At 40.3% G+C, this 18,526-nt stretch overlaps 1 protein-coding gene across 1 annotated transcript in view; it reads left to right on the top strand.

The window, feature by feature from the left end:
• The first annotated feature begins 3,443 nt into the window (after positions 1–3,443).
• vps16 (VPS16 core subunit of CORVET and HOPS complexes) overlaps positions 3,444–18,526 on the top strand; it is a 107,124-nt gene continuing 92,041 nt past the window's right edge. The window contains exons 1-5 of the mRNA XM_059967006.1: positions 3,444–3,565; positions 10,270–10,355; positions 10,464–10,558; positions 10,990–11,118; positions 12,409–12,553. Of these exons, the coding sequence (XP_059822989.1) occupies positions 3,516–3,565; positions 10,270–10,355; positions 10,464–10,558; positions 10,990–11,118; positions 12,409–12,553 (505 nt within the window). The 5' untranslated portion in view covers positions 3,444–3,515. The remainder of the gene's footprint in view (positions 3,566–10,269; positions 10,356–10,463; positions 10,559–10,989; positions 11,119–12,408; positions 12,554–18,526) is intronic.

Below are 18,526 nucleotides of genomic sequence, written 5' to 3'. Positions count from 1 at the left end.
TTTTGTAAAGTAAGAAAATATGATGGTAAACTCTGGAAAATTAAAAGGCACGGCTAAATGTGGAATCTTAGTTGTCAGTTACTACCCTAATCAGAAAGTTGTACTGTTGCAGTTTACCAAATAATGACAGAATATTTCAAATAAACTATTAAAAATGTATCTTCTTTTTCTTAAGTTCATGACATTTGACCCGTTACTGTAACTCATGTTTATATCCCTATATTAAGTTTGCTTTCTGTAAAATGTTTAAAATCATATATACAATTAAAGGATTTTAATTCCTGATTTAATTCAGTAATTTTATTCTGGATTAACTACCCTAAAGTTGTATAATATGGCAAAAAAATAAAGCAGAATGGAAGGAAAGTGCACAGAGCCTGTGCTGTTTCTTTGAACAAGTTAGTCAAAATTTATTGTACTTGCCCTTCTCCCCATGACAGCTTTTTTAATGTGATTATTGTTTTCCTTATGATGCTTGGAGAGCAATTTCTGTTTTTCTCATCTCATATAACAATTTTTTTCTCTCGGATAACATGCCAAGAATTTACTTTGTGTCCTCTCTAAACTATGGTTTTCCAAAATTAGCCACACTCTTTAATTTGAGGTCTAATCAGTATTACATGAAACTTGAATGTTTCTTCTTATTGGGTGGTGGGTGAGGTGGAGATAATGTCTCTACTAAAGGAGGTGTAAGGCACTTCACCAGCCTTCAGGTCATCCTTGGGCAAGGTGTAGCACCTGCTTAGCACCCTGATGAGGGCCATATCAAGTCATGGGAGCAGGTGGTGGATAGTCGTATGAGCAGCTAGTGTATATCACAATTCTTGATTATGTAACCGCTGACATTAAGCAGACAATCTCTGAAGACATATTGATAATGGCTAGGGTCACCCATCTTGGAAATACACCTGCCAGAAGAAGGCAATGGCAAACCACTTCTGTAGAAGCATTTGCCAAGAACAGTGATGGTCATGCAAAGACCACGATCACCCACGTCATATGACATGACATATAACGAATGAACATTGTCTTCAGTGATAAGATCTTGTTTTAACAACCTGTTTAAAAAAAAAATACCTCCGTTATTCAAAGTCAGTGGCCATTAGCTCCAAGTCTGTCTGTTAATAAAACCATCAGTAGTTGCAGCAGCACAGGAAGAAGCTATTCAGCCCATCAATTCTAAACCAATCTTCTACCAAAGCAACTCAAATTCCATTCACCAATCCTTTTTATTGTACATGAACCTGGAATGTTTTCCACCATGCTGTATATTTATCCAGTTCCCCTCGAAGGCCTTAATGTGTCCACCACAGCTGTGGGCTGCACATTCCAGATTCCAGTGATATGTTGCTTTAAAATATTTACCCTTAAGTTACTCTTAATTCTCCTAACCTTTTCGCCTGTGATTGCTAGTCCTTGACTGTCCTAGCCATTTAAAACTACTTAATGTACGTTTATTCATGTGTGATCTATTGAATTACATTACTTTGGAATGTTTTACAGTAAAATTCATCTTTCATGCGCTTGCTGCTTTCATCTTGTATTACTTTAAAGACTTATTATTGTCACTATTTAATATCCTTTAATGTTTCAAGTTATGCACAAATGGAAAACGACTTGGAACTAACAACGGGGAACCAACTCCCCCGACTCAACGGATTGGCCTCATAAAAGACCCGGGCAAGTTTAAAACCGTCTCTCTTAAACCCAAAGAGCTGCAGCTTGAAAGGACAGTGACTTTTATCTTTCCATTGGACAATACAATATCCCCTAGACAAAGAATAGAGCTATTGCTTAATTGATGATTATTATTATACCAGTGTTTTTAGATTGAGTATTGACGACGTATATTATCTGAATGTCTGTATTAATCTTATTTTGTGCCCCTTTATAAATAAAGACTTTTAAAAATAGTACCATCAGACTTCAACGGACTTCTCGATCTTTGCTGGTAAGTGACCCAGTTATGGGGTTTGTAACAATATCTACTTGCAGATCATTTATCTAACAGGCTAGCGGTACAGCATGGACTCATGCAGACACAGCTTTTGAAGAGTTTTGTTTCACGTTTTATTATTTTTACAAATTAAATCAATTATGTTTCCAGTCTTCAATTATTCACAGGTGTTTACAATAGTTTTGAATACCTTGTTTTTATATCCTTTAGCCTACATTGTTGGTATTTGTAAACTATTTATTTAATACCTACTTAACAAATCCTTCAAGTTCTTAACGTAAATATTCTTATTTCTGATCTTCCTTCTGACTTGTTAATAAGCTGTGAGCTAACATCCATCCACCCCTCCCAATTTTGGCTAAGGTCCATCTAGGATGCCACAAGTTCCAGCCTCCCTCACTTTTATCTGTTCTTCAACAACTCCAACAACTATCCAACCTCACTACTTATTTGTAACCATGACCTGTCCTGCGATATTGTTTGCTGATGACATTTAACTAACTATACTATTTTTCTGCCTTCCTCTCTTTTAATGCCTTATTTAAATATATATGTATAGCTCAGAGCAAGCACTTAATTATACTGGTTTAAATATTTCTCTATGACAGATATGTTTTTATTTTTAACAAACATATTCTATCATGTTGAAACTTTTCATTCTTTTAAGTAAATGACACCAACTCTTGTTTATAGGAGTTCCACTCTGTGATAAACTCAGATGTAGTCAGGAATATTTTGATGCCATCTTTATCAAAAACTTTGACTGGACCATATTAACTGGTGCATGCTCTGTTGATCTATACTGCTTTTAGATCCCAACCATCGAGCACATCTACATGAAATGTTGCCGTCATCAAAGATCCTCACCTCCCAAGCCATGATCTTTTCTTAATGCTGCCATTGGGTAGAAGGTACAGGCGCCTGAGGACTAGCACCACCAGGTTCAAAAACAGTTACTATCCTTCAACCACCAAGCTCTTGGACAAAAGGGGAAAACTACACTCAATTAAGGACTCTCTTGTTATTTCATGCTTGTTATTTATTTATAATCTGCATTTGTAGTTTGTTTACAGTTTTCAGAGCCTGTTTACAGTTCTATAGATTTGCTAAGTGTGCCTGCAGAAAAAGAATCTCATGGTTGTATGTGGTGACATGTATGTACTCTGATAATAAATTTTACTTTGAAATTTATTACTGGAAAGATAGGTGGTGGGCACAGGGTCAAAGATGACAGTATGGATGGAAGGTTACTGGGAGCAGAAGAGGACGGATGGAAATGATGGGTATTGCTGAGGAAGCCCTGATTTGTGCTGTAGAATTTTGTCCACATTGTTGAGAGAGGGAGCGGAGATGCCGTTGGAGGGGCAGTGTAATGGGCGCATCTGTTACTGGAGGGAGAACAGGACACTTGCTGGATGGAGAGGGACGTGATACTGGGGCTGGACTGCAGAGCCGAGCGCCGGGTGGCGCTGTCGCAGGAGGGTGAGTCCCGCACAGTCGAGCTGCGGCTGTGATCACCGGCTGGCTTGTGGGCAGTAGCTGTTCGCCTGGAAGCATTATGGCTTTCGTGACAGCGAACTGGAACCCTCTCGGCGACGTGTTTTACAGGTCGGTGTCGACGTCTGCGGCTGAAACTCCCGGTTTGGCCAGTTCTCATCTTTGCCCCCTACCGACCCCTTACTTCCTTAAATCCCCTGGCTCTTTCGTCCTCGGCCCTATCTTGAGCAGGGAGCTTTCCCCTCCGCCGTCTCCCACCTACCTCGCTCTTCGCCACCCTCTCTGTGGCCTAACCCTTCATCTTCCTGCTTCCTTCAGGGTTCTGGCTTTCGAACACTGTTTAATGGCTGCTGCAAACAGTTTGTTGTGATGGTGTAACAGCTTAAAAAAGCAATACTTCATGTTGTGACTCCTTCCTGAAGAGCTGAGATGTGATTGAGCTGGATGTAGGTGCCTGACACAGACTTTGTCACAAAGAGTTTCCAGTGATTACAATTTAAGGAAATTAATGATTGTTCATTAGAATTAACACAGGAGAATTAGAATTGGGTTTATTGTCACTGACAGTAGTCATAAAAATTGTTTTGTGGCAACAGTACAGTGCAGTCATAACAAATTACTGTAAGTTGCAGTATAAGAGTGCAAAGAGGAATAGCAAGGTACTGTTCACGGATTCTTGGACCGTTCAGAATGTGATGGCAGAGGTGGATGTGTTCCTAAAACATTGAGTGCGGATTTTCAGACCCCTGTACCTCATCCTTGATGGTAGTAATGAAAAGAAGTTTCGGGCCTGTTGGGAAGTGGCCTGGTCAAGGGAAGTGCCTGGTGTGAAAAGTGCTAGTCTTTGGCACGAGCGTCTTCAGCAAGGAGACTACGCCAGGCACAATTGCAGAGGGTGAAGACATGACCGCTAAGCTGATTCAGTGTGCTACGTGCATGATGTGGGAGGTCAGGGACACTGATGGTGCCCCTGGCTGCTACAGCTGTGGAAAGTGTGTCCACATTCAGCTTCTGAAACACTGAAGAAAGAACTGGATGACCTCAGGTTCAATCACGAAAACGAAAGTTTTCTGGACAGGACCTACAGTGAGGTCATTACACTGAGGATACCGGAAGAGACAAAGGGGGCGACGATGAGGAAGGAAAGGATGCTTGAAGTACAGGAGACCCCAGGGGATGTACCTCTCGTAAACAGGTTCACCTTCTTGGAAGTTGTCAGGACAGAAGATACTGCCAGTCTGAGAGGCGGACAGGTCTGCGAGCTGAAAATTGGTGCAGAATCAGAGCCGAGGAGTCAGACATCAGGAAGAGCCGTGGTAGTAGGGGACTCCATAGTAAGAGGTACGGAAAGGGGTTTCTGCAGCAACAGGCGAGATTTAAGGATGGTGTGTTGCCTCCCTGGTGCTAGGATCCAGGACATCACGGACCGATTGCAGGGAATCCTCAAGGGTGAAGGTGAACAGCCGGAAGTGGTAGTGCATGTCAGCACAAATGACATCGGGAAAAAGAGGAAGGACATTCTGCAGCAGGACTTCAGAGAACTCGGAAGAAGGCCGAAAAGCAAGACTTCCAGGGTGGTTATCTCTGGTTTGCTTCCAGTTCCTCGTGCTGGAGAGGGCAGGAACAGGGGATAATGGATCTGAATGTGTGGCTGAGGAACTGGTGCAGGAAGCAAGGATTTACATTCTTGGACCACTGGGATCTGTTTTGGGGTAGGGATGAATTGTACAAAAGAGACGGGTTGCACCTTAATAGGCGGGGGACCAGCATTCTGGCAGACAGGTTTGCCACTGCAACACGGATGTGTTTAAACTAAGTAGTGGGGGGGAGGGGATGAACTGGAAATATAAGGATGGAATTAAAGAGAAAGTGAAAATAAGAAAAGTTAAAAAGGACAACAGAATCAATGGAGCTCAAGAAGAGATCATACAGTATGGCCAACTGAAATAGGAATTGATATGAAAGGAGAGGGGAGTACCGAATTAAAAGTATTATATATGAATGCACGAAGTATAAGGAATAAGGTAGATGAGCTTGAGGCTCAGTTGGAAATTGGCAAGAACGATGTTGTGGGAATAACAGAGACGTGGCTTCAAGCGGACAGGTCCTGGGAAATGAATATTCAAGGATATACATCTTATCGAAAGGACAGACTGACTGGCAGAGGGGGTGGGGTGGCTCTGTTGGTGAGGAATGATATTCAGTCCCTTGTGAGGGGGGGACATAGAAACGGGATGTAGAGTCAGTATGGATAGAACTGAGAAATTCTAAGGGTAAAAAGACCCTAACGGGAGTTATCTACAGGCCCCCAAACAGCAGTCTGGATGTAGGGTGTAAGTTGAATGAAGAGTTAAAATTGGCATGTTGCAAAGGTAATGATACAGTTGTCATGGGGGATTTCAACATGCAGGTAGACTGGGAGAATCAGAATTTCCTGGACCCCAAGAAAGGGAGTTTGTGGAGTGCCTCCGAGATGGATTCTTAGAACAGCTTGTACTGGAGCCTACCAGGGAGAAGACAATTCTAGATTTAGTGTTGTGCAATGAACCGGATTTGATCAGGGACCTGGAGGTAAAGGAACCATTAGGAGGTAGTGACCATAATAAATGTTTTTTTTAAAATTTTTTTATTAGTTTTTCAAAACATTTTACAAATTAAAAACCCCAAATCCCAATGAGAAACATTAAAACAGTGCAAAATTAAGCATACAATAACAATATGCTACAAAGGAAGAGAATTTAGCAAAAAAAAGCACCTAAATTAAAGACAAGTAAGCTTAGTGTCCTCCCCAAGCCCCACAACACAAGAAAAAACAACAGCAACTCCAGACCAACCACAACACAATATAGAGAGAATAAGTCAGGATAGCCAAGCTCCCAGACTGTGAATACACTCAGCAACAGAGGATAATAATGCCTTCTACCAGAAAAAAAAAGGAGCTGAAAGCAAGGGACCAAAAAGAAAAAAAACCCTAGTCAAGAGGAAGGTTATGAAAGTACTCGACAACAGGTCACCAGACCTTATGGAACTTTAGATCTGAATTGAGAACTGAATAATGAATTTTTTCAAGGTCCAAACAGGCCATGATGTCGTTAAGCCATTGAGCATGAGTGGGCAGGGCAGCATCTCTCCATCTGAGGAGGATCAAGCGTCTAGCCAGGAGAGAGGCAAAGGATAATATTCGGCATTTGGTCGGACCCAGACATAAATCTGTCTCGCCCCAAAAACCAAACAGAACAATTAAGGGGTTTGGTTCTAGGTGCTGATTCAGAATACACGATAACGTAGTGAAGACATCTTTTCAGAATTTCTCCAAGCTAGGACAGAACCAGTATATATGGATGAGAGAGGCCATGCCCCTCTTGCATTTACCACAGAGCGGACTAACGCTAGGGTAGAATTGAGATAGTTTAGATTTAGACATAGATATGTTTTAACCTACAACTTGAGAAGGAGAAGGGAAAATCAGATGTGTCAGTATTACAGTTGAACAAAGGGAACTATAGAGCTATGAGTGAGGAGCTGGCCAAAGTTCAATGGAACAATACCCTAGCAGGGAAGATAGTGGAACAAAAATGGCAGGTATTTCTGGGAATAATGCAGAAGGTGCAGGATCGGTTCATTCCAAAGAGGAAGAAAGATCCTAAGGGGAGTAAGGGGCGGCCGTGGCTGACGAGGGCAAGTAAAGGGCAGTACAAAAGTAAAAGAGAAGAAGTATAACATAGCAAAGATGAGCGGGAAACCGGAGGATTGGGAAGCTTTTAAAGAGCAACAGAAGATAACAAAAAAGGCAATACGCCAAGAAAAAATGAGGTACAAAGGTAAATTAGCCAAGAATATAAAGGAGGATAGTAAAAGCTTCGTTTGGTATGTGAATAGCAAAAAAATAGTTAAGACCAAAATTGGGCCATTGAAGACAGAAACGGGTGAATTTATTATGGGGAACAAGGAAATGGCAGATGAGTTGAACAGGTACTTTGGATCTGTCTTCACTTGGGAAGACACAAACAATCTCCCAGATGTAATAGTGGCCAAAGGAACTAGGGTAAAGGATGAACTGAAGGAAATTTATATATTAGGCAAGAAATGGTGTTGGATGGACTGTTGAGTCTGAAGGCTAATAAGTCCCCGGGACCTGATGGTCTGCATCCCAGGGTACTTAAAGAGGTGGCTCTAGAAATCGTGGATGCATTCGTAATCATTTTCCAATGTTCTATAGATTCAGGAACAGTTCCTGCTGATTGGAGGGTGGCTAATCTCCCACTTTTTAAGAAAGGAGGGAGAGAGAAAACAGGGAATTATAGACCGGTTAGTCTGATGTCAGTGGTGGGAAAGATGCTGGTGTCAATTATAAAAGAGGAAATTACGACACATTTGGATAGCAGTAGAAGGATCAGTCCGAGTCAGCATGGATTTATGAAGGGAAGATCATACTTGACTAATCTTCTGGAGTTTTTTGAGGATATAACTATGAAAATGGACAAGGGAGAGCCAGTGGATGTAGTGTACCTGGATTTCTAGAAAGCTTTTGATAAAGTCCCACATAGGAGATTAGTGGGCAAAATTAGGGCACATGGTATTGGGGGCAGAGTACTGACATGGATTAAAAATTGGCTGGCTGACAGGAAACAAAGAGTAGTGATTAACAGGTCCCTTTCGGAATGGCAGGCTGTGACCAGTGGGGTACCGCAAGGTTTGTTGCTGGGACCGCAGCTGCTTACAATATACATTAATGATTTAGATGAAGGGATTAAAAGTAACATTAGCAAATTTGCCGATGACACTAAGCTGGGTGGCAGTGTGAAATGTCAGGAGGATGTTATGAGAATGCAGGGTGACTTGGACAGGTTGGGTGAGTGGGCAAATGTATGGCAGATGCAGTTTAATGTGGATAAATGTGAGGTTATCCACTTTGCTGGCAAGAACAGGAAGGCAGATTACTATCTAAATGGAGTCGTTAGGAAAAGGGGAAGTACAACGAGATCTAGGTGTTCTTGTACATCAGTCAATGAAAGCAAGCATGCAGGTACAGCAGGCAGTGAAGAAAGCTAATGGCATGCTGGCCTTTATAACAAGAGGAATTGAGTATAGGAGTAAAGAGGTCCTTCTGCAGCTGTACAGGGCCCTGGTGAGACCCCACCTGGAGTATTGTGTGCAGTTTTGATCTCCAAATTTGAGGAAGGATGTAATTGCTATTGAGGGAGTGCAGCGTAGGTTCACAAGGTTAATTCCGAGAATGACGGGACTGTCATATGTTTGAAAAATTGGAGCAACTGAGCTTGTATACTCTGCAATTTGGAAGGATGAGAGAGGATCTGATTGAAACATATAAGATTATTACACACTGGAGGCAGGAAGCATGTTCCCGTTGATGGGTGAGTCCAGAACAAGAAGCCACAGTTTAAGAATAAGGGCTAGGCCATTTAGAACAGAGATGCGGAAAAACTTTTTCACCCAGAGAGTGGTGGATATGTGGAATGCTCTGCCCCAGAAGGCAGTGGAGGCCAAGTCTCTGGATGCATTCAAGAGAGAGTTAGATAGAGCTCTTATAGATAGCTGGGTCAAGCTGGGTTATGGGGAGAGTGCAAGAACGGGGTACTGATTGTGTATGATCAGCCATGATCACAGTGAATGGCAGTGCTGGCTAGAAGGGCCGAATAGCCTACTCCTGCGCCTACTGTCTATTGAAGGCGAGGGTCCCTAATAATGGATGCTGCCTTCTTGAGACATGGGCATTTGAAGATGTCCTCAGTGGTGGAGCAGCTTTGCCTATTATGGAGCTAGCTGAGTCTACAATCCTCGAAGCCTCTTGTGTTCCTGTGCATTGATGTGTACATATCAGACGGTGATATGATCAATCTGAATGCTCTCCATGGTATTTCTGTACTCATTTGCTGGAGTCTGTTGACCTACCAGATCTCAAACGCCTAATGAAGTACAGGTGCTAGTGTGCTTTGTTTGTATCATGATTGTACATCAATGAGTTGGGCCCAGGATAGATCCTCTGAGATGGCGATGGCCAGGAACTTGAAGCTACTAACCCATTCCTCCACTTAGGACTCGTGTGTGTTATTGGGACTTCCCCTTCCTGAAATCCTTGGTCTTGCTGACATTGAGTGCAAGGTTGTTGCGACACCACTTAATTATCCAATCTATTTCTCTCCTGTACACCGCCTCATCACCATCAAAGTGTCTGCCAACAACTGTGATATCATCAACAAGTTTATAGATGGTGTTTGAGCTATGTCTAGTCACACAGTTATGGGTGTAGGGTAAAGCAGAGCAGTGGGCAAAGCACGGATCCTTGATGTGCGCCTGTGTTGATTGTCGCTGAGGAGGATATGTTATTACCGGTCCATAGTAACTGTCGTCTCCCAAAGAGGAAGTGAGGTATCCAGGCCTAGAAGTACCAAGTACTTTAGTACTAAGGGGATGATGGTGTCGAATGTCAAATAGTTATCAATAAGCAGCATCCTGACATTGATATTACTGTTGTCCAGGTGGTTCAAAACCCAGCTGAGAGCTAGTGAGATTATGACCTGTTGTGGCAATAGACAAATTGCAGTGGTCCAGATCCCTGATGAGGCAGGAATTAATTATAGCTATAAAGAACAACAAAAAAAAATGTAAAAATAAAACAAAAGGAAAACTTAGATGTTAACGGGCATACCTGCAATCACCAAAGTTACAGAATATTTCTGGAAATATTAATTCTTTTTATGAATCAGTGACATGCCATGCAAAATCAAGGCACTTATTTGCTTGATGCGCACAAGGTTTATTGATTTGTTAACTGTGTTTTGCACCCTGTGTAGGAAGTTCGACCTGTATTCTGAATGGATGATTAAGGAGGATATAAATAACTGTTTAATTGCAGCTGCACCATATGGTGGTCCGATTGGTAAGATATTCTCTTAATAATTAATGCACCTTTTTTGATCCTTTCTCACTTTTTACCAATGTTTTGTTCCCCAACTGTTGTTAATAATGTCATTAACATCTTTTACAGCGTTGATCAATGAATCCCGCAAGGAAAGGTCTCCAAGTTTCCGTCCTGCTATGGAAATATACTCCTCATCGGGAAATAGGATAGTCTCCTTTCCAGTGAGCTTTATCTTTTTTTTATTATTATACAACCGTTTGAAATCAAGTTTGGCAAATAAATGGCAACAGATCTCAAGAATAGTCTATACCAGTATCAACATTTATGTTTTACTATATAATAAAATTTGTGAATTAAATAATTATTGCTTAAGGAACTTGAGGAAATTGGTGGTGTGTTCAGTCCCAAAACAAACCTGTCGAAAGAGAGGGGGAAGAGACTTCTTAGCAATTTATGAGCCTTCTCCATTGTAGGGGGCTTTTAATATCTAAATTAAAAGTTAAGTAAAAAAATAATTAGCTAATGATTATTATGAATATATATTGTGTATGGTACATTTTACTCTTCGCCTGGAAGGTCTTTTATCCTTTTTTGTTTATGTTTGTATTCAACTGTAATTCAGAGAACCCTTCTGTTCCTTTTGTCACTGCAGTGGAAGAGTGGTGTAGTGGTTCACATTGGGTGGACGACGGATGAGGACCTACTCTGTATACAAGATGATGGGACTGTTCTAATCCACAACATTTTTGGCACTTTTAAGAGACACTTTAGCATGGGTAATGTAAGTTGCTGTCAAACGTTACTACATAAAAAAACATCACCCCCATAAAGAGATTGTATGTAGGATTAGTGTATATACAGTATTTACCCCTCCCATGAATCTTCATCTTTTTCATTTTACATGATTAAGTCAATATTTAGCAGATTGGCATTTTATCTGCAGTAAAGACTTGCGTACTTTCAAGCTTAATTACTAGGTGTTGCATTTCAAAGTTGGTAAGCTAAATCGACTGATTGGATCATGAGATCGCATTCAGTTTCATTATCTGGTCTGCTCTAGCAAGATCTGAAGAGCTGCTAAAATTCTCTTTGAGGACAGTAATGGACTGGAGGCAAAATCATGCTTTCCTGTCGCTCCTGAGAAGAATGCACAGGATCAGTAATGTAAGTTATGTTCCAAAGTGGAAAAGAGCAATCGTTCTATAGGACTGAAGATGCTCAAATCATATAGAAATATAGTTTCTTGATCATTAGAGGTGGGAAGAAAATTATGAGGGAATGGGGTTGAGGGAAAATGAGTGGAGGAATTGTCAAGGAGCCAGGCTGGTGGCTGATGGATTTTAATTTAAATCACAGTTGGTATTTTAGCTCATTGATCAGACCAGAAACCAATGTTTTCCTAAGCACTTACACTGTGGCCAACATTACCATAAATAGGTTGATTGTTTATTCACCTCATTGCTTTCTAGATTGTCCTGTGAACTCTGGATGCTGATTTAAGTTGAAGTGTTGTCATTGAGTGTAATTGTACAATGAGGTGAAATGTTATTCCTTTGGTCCATCCCACTCCAGTCCTTAAGGAATGCATTCAATAGTAGAGAGTGCTTTGCTTTGCCTACAACTTGTACCATTCTGATTTGGAAGGCTTAATGGTGAAAGTTTATAAAACTGTCCTTTCAGCACAGAAATGCTTGCGTTTGAACACAAGGAATTGTTCTTAATTCAAAGGAAATTTGAATAAGTTCAACTTAATTTTGACCCAGATAGGCAAGTTAGAAATTGCTGTTTTTGAAGTAGGATGGAGATAATTTAAAAAGTATTTTCATCCATAGGTATAGTGGAAGCCAGTTACTTTTCTGTTATTGGATTTAAAGAGGTTCTTACTCTGGTATGAGGTAATAACAAATGATGCATGGAGTCATGAAAACATATAATGCATTTAGATCTTCTGATACCAATTTAATGCGTTACAACTCTATCTCAAGCAGGCTTTATTGAAATGTTAAATATGCAGCATTAATGTTACTGATTTGCTGTCCAAAACAATGAAGTTTCGTGATTTTTTTTGAAGGAGGTGTTACAGAATCAAGTTATGGAGGCCAAAGTTTTCCATTCTGCTTATGGTTCGGGAATCGCTATACTGACTGGGTCTTTTCGTTTCACACTTGCCACAAATATAAATGACCTCAAACTCCGACGACTTCCTGAAGTTCCAGGTAAGTGCCAACCTTCAACTGTGGAATCAGGCTTCAATGTTCAATTTAAATTTATTACTAAATTTAATTTATAAAAAATGTTAGTAGATTACTTCTAAACCGCTACATGCCAATTTGACTACCTTTTTGTCAATGAATGTAGTTGTCATCCTTCCTGTTTGAACGCCAAAAGAAAAATGCATTATTGAGTTGACTCATCAGGAAGTGAAATGGCTTCAAACTAATTAACTGTGGTGTAAGTTACATCCCATGCAAGCTTTTTTGGGTTACCGCCCCCTTGACTCCCAGACCATATCACCAGCTATTAAATAAAATCCTTGAAAAAAATCATTGATATACAATGCAGTGAAAGAAAATAGGAACAAATGCAAAGCTAGTGACAAATAATTGAAAAAGTTATTTGAAGCTACAAATAAAATGATTCTTTAATTACAGTAAGAACAATTTTCTTCATCAATTTTAGAGGGAACATGAATAGTCCAACTATTCACTACTTAGCAAACACGAGGAAATCTGCAGATGCTGGAAATTCAAACAACAACACACACAAAATGCTGGTAGAACACAGCAGGCTAGGCAGCATCTATAGGGAGAAACGCTGTCGACGCTTCGGGCCGAGACCCTTTGTCAGGATTGGTCCTGACCCTTCATCACTGCTTAATTGCTTTTTCAACTTTCAGTGAGATAGATGGGCTTGGTGCAGTGATATCTGCTTTGAACATGTTGAATATAACTCAGTTCAGTAATTTGAAGTCTTGTTTTTTTGCTTTGAAAGAAGTTGGGTGACTGCACTGAAAATGCACTCCACTAAATATGAGGTTTGAAAGGCAATAAAGAGTATCTTCACCCTTTTCCACAGTGCAGGAATGCATTCAGAGATTTCTTTCTGCGTCCAAAAGTCTTAATTTCAATTTTTTGACCTTCACTTCAGCTGTAAGTTGTTTTGTAGCTAGATCACTTTTTTCTCCATCCTTTCTGTTAATTCCGATTTATAAGTGCTCAGGAATGGATTTATTAGCAATATGGAATTTGGATTGAGAGAAGATCCTGAAATCTCTATGACATGTCCTTATGCACCTCACACAGGTAGGCACAGTATACTTGATCATCATCTGGTGTCCTTTCTTTCTCTTCCAACTCAGAGAGGTTCAGAAGTTGGAAAAGGTGGTGACGGCCAGTGTTGCTCTTAAGTAGGGCTTGCTTGGACAGAAATGTGGAGGCGACTGAATTGACTGATAAGATTCACATTATTTCCTTGCAATTGAAAATTAATTTCATTAAACTTTGTGAAAAATTCTGACAAAAAAATGTCAGAATTTTTGAATTGATTACTGACTGAAGCATTTGAGTCTTCAAAGAATTTTATCACTGTTTCAAGAAGAACTTTAGAAGCATCTCAGGCAGTTTCCTTTTGAGAGCTATCTTGCGTTGTGTATGCAACATCAAGCATTCGAAATGTTCATCATTCTCAATACAAAGCTCTTGAAAGTGTTGAGACGAGAGCATGGGACGATTTTATTTACTGCTGTGATAACAGTATTTAATGATATGTGCAACAATCAATTAGGTTTTTTGTGACAAGATGTTGTCTGTGAACTACACAGTGAATGGTAAATATGTTATGTGCAGCTTTTTTCAAGGAAGTAGTAACTTTATGGTGGCATCCTGTCATTGATGGTGCCCCATCTGTTGTACAAGCAAGAATGTTGGTAAGCGGAATGCCCTCTGAAAAATTGCTCAAACAATTCAAATATTGACTCCCCCTTTGTACCTGTTTCTAGTCCCCTTGGAAGTAACAAACTCTTGAACCATGCTTACATCTTTTATGAAACAAACAAAACCATGATGCAACGATGTTTTGCTTGGCAAAGTTGACTCGTTCAACTGCAGAGCAAATCCTGTTCTAAGGATGTTGCACATTTTCGAGCATTTCATCTATTTGTCTTTAAACAGTGTAGTTGTAATTGGACTCGTAACTTATGTAACACAAGTGAATCTGCAGATGCTGGAAATAAAAAAAAACACAAAATGCTGGCAGAACTCAGCAGGCCAGACAGCATCTATGGGAGGAGGTAGTGACAGAGGAGGTAGAGCTAGGAAGTGATAGGTTGGACTAGCTCTCTACTTTATCCCTCCCCCCACTTCTTATCCCCCCCCCCCCCTTGACCATCCCATGTTACTTCACTCCTGATGAAGGGTTTCGGCCCGAAGCGTCATCACTACCTCCTCCCATAGATGCTGTCGGGCCTGCTGAGTTCTGCCAGCATTTTGTGTTTTTATGTAAAACTGTACATGCTTTCTTGCTGGTGCCATCAGGAAGAAGGTGCAAGAGCCTTCGGACTCACCACCAGGTTTAGGAATAGTTTCTGCCCGTCAACCGTCAGGCTCTTGAACAAAGTGGATAACTTCACTTGCCCCATCCCAAATGTTCCCACAGCCATTGAACTCAATTTCAAGGACTTTTCATTTCATGTTCTCAATAGTTATTGTTTATTTATTTATTTATATTAATGTTTCTACTTTTTGCATTTGCACAGTTGTCTAATGCACTGTGGTTGATAGCCTTAGTCTGGTGGTCATTCATAGATTCTGTTTTAGATAATATACAGATTTGTTGAGTATGCCCACAAGAAAATGAATCTCAGGGTTTTACATGGTGACGTATTTTGTCTTTGATAATAAAATTTACTTGAATTTTTCTTAGAACCTCCCTTTCTGATAGCAGAATCAGTTCTTCTCCAATTGTTTGGGGCCTTCCAGATTTGGCAATGAGCAATGAAATGTTGCAAGAATCACACAGGCCATCACTGTTTTATTGTGAAGTGCTGGCAAACATGTTTTGAAGTGTTTTCTGTTATTGAATGGTTTCATGAAGTGACTGAAAATAAGAAAAGTTCTTGTTTGCTTTATCAGACTGTATTCTCTTCAGATGTTCAAGAAGTCTGGACAGTTTCATTGCTTCATTTGAAAAACCATTTTCATGCAACAGACATTTATATTTATATAAATTTATATTTCAGCTACTCCACACTACACTGCACTTCTTTTTCATTTGGTCTGCTACTGCCATTTTTGTTATGGATTAATAAGCTATTGTTTAAGTCCAACCTCAAGCGCTGCGATCAATAAAGGGGAAAGGTATCATGTCATCTTAGTTCAGGCAAAGCCTGACCCTCTGCCTGAAGGTACATAAAGTGGGGCAATGATATCTCAATTAGGCTGTGGGCTAGAGAAATGCGGTTAAGACCATTTGAAAGGACAGATTCTGAACTTTACCCCATTGAGTGCCATTCCCTAATTCACAGGCATTGTGTGATTAGAGTACGGGAATCATACTACATGGCAATAATGCATAGGCCAGGCCCCGAAATAACACAATTTCTTCTGTCCAGATTTCTCATGGTATGCCAAATACAGAAGTGTCACATTGTTTTTCAACAACTATAACTCCTTTGAGCAAAATTTAAGAGAACAGTGGGTTAGCAAGAGACGATATGATTATGTGATCAACGTTATCAATTATGAGGCACTGAGGATCCAATGATTGTAAGTAACTCATTTCTTAAATTAAGCCTGTAAACCCTTAGCTTCCTCCTTACAACTGAGCATACCCCCTACTGTCTGCTTTATCTTTATTGCCCCCTTAAAAGCACCCACCACCTCCAAGAAGGTGATATCTCCCACTTAGGGATCAACTGTTTTGTCATAACATGAATGAACTCTGATAGAATGTTGATAGTTACATGTTTAAAAATAATTGGGCCCTTTGTAGCGCAATGGGATTTATTGATTTTTAGTTTGTGATGTAATCATTAATATCTATAGATTATGTTACAAGTTATTAAAACATTGTAGAAGCTGCTTGATACAATTTCAGTTCCAACACACATAGGTTGAATTGTATTTGAACAACTGAAATATTTGTAGAAGTAAGTTTTAAATAGATTTAAATTAATGGAGAGACCCAACATTGAAAAGAATTCACCTGTAAAAAGGATTTTGTACTTGATGACTCAAAATGTATCAAAATTAAAGTGAGGCTGATTGGTAATCGCCATTAGCTTCATGAAAGGTCGAAATGCACAACCAAACTCAGAAATTGCAAAGTTGCTGCAGGAAATGCACTGCTCCCCTGTTAACATGAAACTATCTTGTCATCTGCCTTCCCATTGAAATGATTGAGCATTGATTGTCAAAGCACTCTTACAATGTGTTATGCATCAACTCAAGCTAGTTCAGTTCCTTTGGCACTGAATGGCAAAAAGCTGTAGATGCGGGATTTCTGAAATACAAATGGATATAAAGCTGGTCAAGAAGAATCTATGACGACAAACAGAAAGGTCAGATTGACCTTTCATCTCTATTAAGAAAATCTATAAATTAAACATTAATGACAGATGGAGTTCAGGCCAGGTAAGTGTGATGTGGTTCATTTTGGTAGGTCAAACATGATGGCAGACATGATAGTAGTAATGATAGACTCTTGGCAGTGTAGAGGTTCGGAGGGATCTTGGGGTCCGATTCCATAGGACTGTCAAAGCTGCTTCATAGGTTGACTGTGTGGTTAAGACGGCAAACAGTGCATTGGCCTTCATCAGCCTTAGGATTGACTTTAAGTACCGAGAGGTAATGTTGCAGCTATATAGCACCCTGGTCAGACCCCACTTGGAGTACTGTGCTCAGTTCTGGTCACCTCACTACAGGAAGGATGTGGAAACTATAGAAAGGGTGCAGAGGAGATTTACAAGGATGTTGCCTGGATTGGGGAGCATGCCTTATGAGAATAGGTTGAGTGATCTTGGCCTTTTCTCCTTGGAGCGATAGAGGATGAGAGGTGACTTGATAGAGGGGTACAAGATAATGAGAGGCATGAATATGTGGATAGTCAGAGGCTTTTTTCCAGGGCAGAAATGGCTAATATGTGAGGGCACAGTCTTAAGGTGCTTGGAAGTAGGTGCAGAGGAGATGTCAGAGGTAAGTTTTTTGCGCAGAGAGTGGTGAGTGTGTGGAATGGGCTGCTGGCGACGGTGGTGGAGGCAGATATGATGGGGTCTTTTAAGAGACTCTTGGATAGGTACTTGGTGCTTAGAAAGATAGAGGGCTATGGGTAACCCTAGGTAATTTTTAAAGTAAGGACACGTTTGGCGCAGCATTGTGGGCTGAAGGGCCTGTATTGTGCTGTAGGTTTTCTATGTTTCCCTACGTTTCTAACATGTTTTAAGATGGAGAGAAGGGAGTAGAAAAAAGTATTCTCTGTGAAAGGGGAAAAATTGTAGAGACTGAATAGCACAAGTGGTGATGCTAGCTGAGAAAAGGTGATAGTTATTTTTATTACAAATGATCCACGTTGAATCTCATCTATATTTGATAGGACAAAATTGATTAATCTTTACCTTACAAATCTAAATGTGTATTTAGTAAACTACTTAAAAAAAAGAAAGGAACAAACTGCTGGAGGAATTCAGCAGGTCGAGCAGCATCTGTGGAGAGAAAGGGATGGGTGATGTCTTTCAGCAAGACCCTTTGTCAAGACTTGCTCTGGATTCCTACAGTTTGCAGGCTGTTGTATCTCTCTTTCTGAAAAGGAAGTTGTCTAACAATTGGGAAGAAATCCAATGGAAAATTAAAAAAAAATAAAAACAAAATGCTGGCAGAACTCAGCAGGCCAGACAGCATCTGTGGGAGGAGGTAGTGACGACATTTCGGGCCGAAACCCTTCATCCTGATGAAGTTATTTTTATGAATGAAGGGTTTCTGATGAAACCCATTTCAGCCAGAAACGTCGTCACTACCTCCTTCCGTAGATGCTGTCTGGCCTGCTGAGTTCTGCCAGCATTTTGTGTTTTTATTTATTTCCAGCATCTGCAGATTCATTCGTGTCGCCGGAAAATTAAAAAAGTTATTATTTGTTATCAATTGCAAGGCTGTTGATAACAAGATGTGACTATGTCTAGTCCAGCTTTTCATTGTTTT

Source organism: Hypanus sabinus, chromosome 4 (genome assembly GCF_030144855.1).
Source record: "Hypanus sabinus isolate sHypSab1 chromosome 4, sHypSab1.hap1, whole genome shotgun sequence".
NCBI classification, from domain to species: Eukaryota; Metazoa; Chordata; class Chondrichthyes; order Myliobatiformes; family Dasyatidae; genus Hypanus; species Hypanus sabinus.
The sequence above is the reverse complement of the archived record's forward strand: the minus strand, read 5'-3'. Positions and strand labels throughout refer to the sequence as shown.